Here is a 5,043-nt window from a genome sequence, read left to right on the forward strand (position 1 = left end):
AGAGATTTATAGCTCATGGGGAGGGAGCAGGCAACTAACTGATGATTCTAGATCAGTGTGAGGGCTTCATTTCAGGACAGAATCGCTTTTGGGGGGAGTACATGGGCAGGACCCCTAACCCAGCCTAAGAGATCAGAGCTTCCAGAAAAAGGTGAAATTGAGGTGAGTTGTGAAGGATGAGCGCATTAGAAATGAAGAAGGAGGGACTTCCCTGGTGGCGCAGTGGTTGAGAATCCGTCTGCCAATTCAGGGGACACGGGTTCGAGCCCTGGTCAGGGAAGATTCCCACGTGCTGTGGAGCTTGGAACTAAGCCCATGTGCCACAACTACTGAAGCCCACGTGCCTAGAGCCCGTGCTCCGCAACAAGAGAAGCCACCGCAATGAGAAACCCACGCATCACAAGGAAGAGTAGCCCCCGCTCACCACAACTAGAGAAAGCCCATGCGCAGCAATGAAGACCCAACGCAGCCAAAAATAAATATGTAGGAAAAATAAAAAAGAAATGAAGAAGGAACAGCAGGTGCAAAGGGCAGGAGGTGTGAAACCAGCTGGCTTCACACTTCATTCCACAGGTATTTACTGAATGCGTCTTAGGTGCCAGGTGCTGTTTTTGGTGCTGGAGATACAGCAGTGACCACAGCAGACCAGACCCTTGCCCCCATGGAGCTGACAGTTCACATGGGGAAAATATCAAAATGTGGGTTGGAGATAAGGAGCGGCAAGCATTTCAGCCACGGGGGCCCATGGACCCCTAGAGTCTGTAGAGGGGTTCCACAACCCTTGGAAATTAAATGTAAATATATGTGTGTGTTCATGTTCACACAGGCATTTTCATAGGGAATGGACTCATAAAACTTTATTGCATTCTCAAAGGGATCCATCCATGACCGCCTTGAGCATGGGGGTCCTTATTCTGGGGGTCCTTATTCTAGGGCCCCTTGTGCGAAACTAAGGAGTTTGACCTTGATGTGGAAGTTCTGGGAGCCAGTAATTCATTTTGAGAAGTGAAAGCATCAGAGCCTGACACTGTGCTCCTGCCAGAGAGAACTCCTTGTGCATTTTCTGCTGCTAAGCCTTTGCTCTTGCTGTTTCTTCCCGACCTGGAGGAATGGAAAGGGCCACACTTTCAAAGCCAGACAGACCTGACTTTGCATCCTGCTTCTACCCACCATTTTCCAGCTGCCAGCCTCCAGTCTTCTCCCTCTGTGAAAAGCTCTGAGGTTTAGATGAGCCTGTAATGTTTGGACGATTTAATGATAATTTTTGTTTGGAAGGTGCCCAGCATATAGTATCCACTCGGCAAATGTAAGTTCCTCTCGTGGCTAGATGGCTCAGCCGTTCAGAGAGCCCCTCCTGTCTGGGGTCTGGAACTTCCTGGGCAGTTGCTCACATGCCCACAGAGCTTTGTGAGTATCACGAATATCACTCTCTACACACTAATAAACTCACATCTGTATCTATTTGCCCTTGACCTCATCCCATTAATCCACACCACAGTTCACCCTCTATTTTACAGATGAGGAAACTGAGGCTCTGGGAGGTTGAGAGATTTACCAGGAATCAGTAAGTGGCTGGAAGCATCCCATCACCACATCTTCTAAAATAATAATAATGACAGTAGTAACAACAGTGAACATTTACTATGCTTACTTTGTGCCAAGCGCTGTGATGAGCACTTTACCTGCCTCACAACCCCCAATCCCAGCCCCCACCTCTCGGCAGTACCATTGTGGGTACTGCTGTAAGGTAGGTACTATTGTTATGAGAACCGAGGCTCAGAGAGGTTAAGCAACTTGTTCAGGATAACCCAGGCCAGTTTTCAAGTCCACTCTCAGACCTCGGTCTAACTTCACAAAGAAACCCGGGTCATTCTGCCTCTCGGAAAACTCTACTCCCAAGTGCACAGTTCAAAACCCCACCCAAGGCTGCCCTGCATCGCGGTCAGTCTGCTCCAGCCGAGTTGTTCTTTGTTTTGACCGAGGATACAGAGGGCGCTGCCCCGATTCTGTCTGGGGGGCCGAGGGGGAGGGGAGGGGGAGGGAGTAAGGGTGGACATTTTAGGTGCAGGGGCGTGTGCCGGGGAGAGTATCTGGGGACCAGAGGACGAGTCACGTGCCCGTGAAACTCGACCTAGGGGGAGGGTTAGGGAAGGGAGCCCCCGCCCCTACCTCGGGGTGCAGCCCCGGCCGGTTGTAAGTACAACTGTTCCCTCCGTCGATCCACTTCGTCCTAGCCTCATTTCGCGGATTGGTGGCGCCCGCCGGGTTCCCGTTCCCCGACTTCTTCCGATGGGACCGAGGCGGTGAGAACACCAGGCTGTCCGGCAGAATCTCCGAGGCCGCCCAGACCCGGCGCGCAGAGAAGCCCCGAGCGCCGCTGCGGTTCCGAGCTGGGCCCGCCGGACACCGGACGCCGAATTTGTGCACGCGCCGCTCCCCGACCGGTCGGCGGCTACAGGAGGCGCTTTTGCCCCGGATCAGAGGTGAGCAGCGGGTGCGGCTGGGGTCCGGGTCCCGGGCTGAACGTTCTCTGAGAGTCACCCGGCTGGCTCCCACCGACACTTCCAGGCTCCCCAAGAAAGACCCGTTACCTGAGCCCGTGGGTCCCGCCTCTCCAAGCGCGTCCCTCCTTCCCCTTTGGTCTGGCGCCTCGGCGCCCTCTCTTGCTGCACTGCCTCCGTTTAGAGAAACACTCTTGTCGGAGTTCGAACGGACCTGCGGGAACTCCTAAATGCAAAGCCCCATTTCACAGATGAGAGTACTGAGGCCCTCCGGCGAAGGCATTCGTGCTTTGCTCCGCTCCCTCGCGCCCTTTCTCTCTTGCCCTTCCTGTCCCCTCTCCTCCCTGCTTTTCTCGGTCTCACCGGCCGCTCTCCGTCCCCGCGCCGCCCGCGCCCCGTCTCCTCCCGCGGCGGCGGCCGTGGCCTAGGCGGAGGGGGTGGGGGTGGGTGCTCGGGCTCCTTCTCTCTCCGGTAAACCCACCCTCCCGCCAGCCCCTCCGCCGCCACTGTTCTTATAAAGTCAGCGGCCGTCGGACTTCCTGCGGGTGCCCGAGCCCCCTCCCCGGGCGAGAGAGGGCGGGCATGTTCCCCGGCTCGCAGCTGGGTGCCCGTGTGAGTGGGTGGCGCCGGCGGCGCTGGAGGGCCTGCCTGGGTCTCCTTCCACGTGGCAGCTGTCGGCTTAGACTGAGAGACTGTAGGGACTTGGGTCGCCTAGCGCGGAAAGGGGGAGGGCTTGCTGAAGCCCGGCCCCAGAGAAGAGGAGTGGTCTTATAGGGGCAACAGGAAGAGGGGAGGGTGTCCTTGAGCTAACATCAGACTTCCCCTTCCTACCCCTGCTTGCTTCTGGGGGTCCTTCCTGGAGCGGGAGGCCGGATACTGGCCAGCGGTTGCTTCAGAGCGCGCCCTGACCCTTGCTGACCTTTGGGGACTTGGGGAAGTGCGGGATTGGTCCCCGGGAGCCGGGCTCTGCGTGCCTTGGCCAGGGTGGAAGATCCCGGCAGCGCGCCAAGAAGCTGTTGCGCACAGACAGGACCTTCCTTGTCTCTGATAGTGACACGGCGGGAGCCCAGCGCCTCGTGCGCCCCTGGCGCTGCCAGTGCGCCCAGAGCCAGCTCGGCGGCACCCGCTGGGAAGCCCAGGGCTCTATGGGGCCTCCATGAAGGCCCCCTTGCGGGCTGGCTCGAGGGGTCTCGGGAGCCATCATGATACAGGATGCTTCTCTCGGTCCTCTGGGCCCTTCGCTCAGTGCTCTGCTCCTGGGCAGGCTCGCGACCAGTATGGCCCCCACGCTGGAGGAGGCGTACCGGAGGCGCTGGTGGATGGCGTGCACGGCCGTGCTGGAGAACCTCTTCTTTTCCGCGGTGCTCCTGGGCTGGAGCTCCCTGCTGATCATGCTCAAGAACGAGGGCTTCTATTCCAGCATGTGTTCAGGTATGCCCGAGAAGGGGCCGGTGGGGCTCGGGAGGGGCAGCAGAGGGGGAAGGTGGTCGCCGGCAAAGGACAGGTGGCCAAGGAGACAGAAAGCCGGGCTGTTCAAGACCGAGCACTCCGCAGGGGTTTGGGCGGCCCCACTTCTTGACCTCTTCAAACTTCCTCTAGAGAATGACCCACTCTACCTCATTCTTCGAATCCAGTTTTCACTGAACGCCAGGTGTCCTGCGGGCGTCTAGATCCTGGGACTGATCCCTTTGCAGCCTCAGGTCTCGAGCAAGGTGGCGACTCCCAGAAGTGCAGCAGCTACTAGCTGGGTGAGGGATTTCTTTCTAGGGCTATTGTAAGGCTGAGTGAGGCAAAGGAGAGCCTGCAAGCTGGATTTGATTGTAAAGGGAAGGGGAGGCAGCGTGCTTCTCCTTTTCCAGGCCACTCGAGCCCCCAGGTCTTCAAGGAACCATTTGTACAAAGTTAATGGCCTCATTTCCTCCAGGCCCCCACTTGAGGACAGTCCCTGTTTTCCACTTTGGTCACCTTGGCTTTGAATCAGGGGCTGTGGATGCAGGAGTGAGAATTCTAACAATCCTTGGGAGCAGTAGCCACATCCCTGCCGTCTTCAGGTGCCTGGAGGCAAGGAGTCGCCCTTCCTAGTGTCTGGGACTTGAGGCTCTCGTGATCTGATAGGTATCTTTCTTTTCTGGGAAGGAGAGAGCTGTGCGGGCAAGCTCAGCCTAAGGAGCTCGAGGGATGTGGAGTTTGGCCCTCCACCACCCCCCCCCCCCACCCTCTTCCTCCAACCCCCATGCTGTGGAACAGGCTTTGGAAGAAGGCCAGCTTGGGTTAGAATCCCAGCTTCCACCACTTTTAGCAGCTGGGTGACATTGACGAGTTCCCTAAAACATTGAGCTTCAGTCGCCCGCCTGCAAAATGGGAAAAAGAGTAAGTTATCTGTGCTGGGTGTCAACAGCGCTTGATCAATGTTAGGGTCATTCCTGGCTTCTGCTGGCTTCTCCGAGCTTCTCCCAACTCCTCAACTCCACTCCCTGCAGGCGCCTGCCTTGGCTGCGGGAGAAAACCGTTGCCTTGGGGGGTGGAGCTGGGGTGCTCTTGA

The 5,043-nt window shown here is 57.4% G+C and overlaps 2 protein-coding genes across 7 annotated transcripts in view; one reads left to right on the top strand and one right to left on the bottom strand.

Moving 5' to 3' along the window:
• Positions 1-861: 861 nt before the first annotated feature.
• LOC112402024 (serine/threonine-protein kinase LMTK3-like) lies at positions 862-3,702 on the bottom strand. Its single transcript, XM_024748548.1, has 4 exons — positions 3,421-3,702; positions 2,865-3,212; positions 2,170-2,727; positions 862-1,101 (listed from the first exon to the last, which is right to left on the bottom strand). The coding sequence occupies exons 1-4, from the start codon at positions 3,700-3,702 to the stop codon at positions 1,015-1,017; spliced, it is 1,275 nt and encodes a 424-aa protein (XP_024604316.1). The 3' UTR covers positions 862-1,014.
• The window catches only part of SLC43A1 (solute carrier family 43 member 1), a 26,158-nt gene continuing 23,466 nt past the window's right edge, over positions 2,352-5,043 (top strand). For 2 of the 6 annotated variants that reach the window (XM_024749080.1, XM_024749078.1), the window contains exon 1: positions 3,348-3,932. In XM_024749080.1, the coding sequence (XP_024604848.1) occupies positions 3,704-3,932 (229 nt within the window). In that variant the 5' untranslated portion in view covers positions 3,348-3,703. Of the gene's footprint in view, positions 2,484-3,347; positions 3,933-5,043 lie in introns of those variants that run through there. The other 4 variants (XM_024749077.1, XM_024749074.1, XM_024749079.1 and 1 more) reach the window with 4 other exon arrangements.

This window comes from Neophocaena asiaeorientalis, unplaced genomic scaffold (genome assembly GCF_003031525.2).
Source record: "Neophocaena asiaeorientalis asiaeorientalis breed wild unplaced genomic scaffold, Neophocaena_asiaeorientalis_V1.1 scaffold43, whole genome shotgun sequence".
Taxonomy (NCBI): domain Eukaryota; kingdom Metazoa; phylum Chordata; class Mammalia; order Artiodactyla; family Phocoenidae; genus Neophocaena; species Neophocaena asiaeorientalis.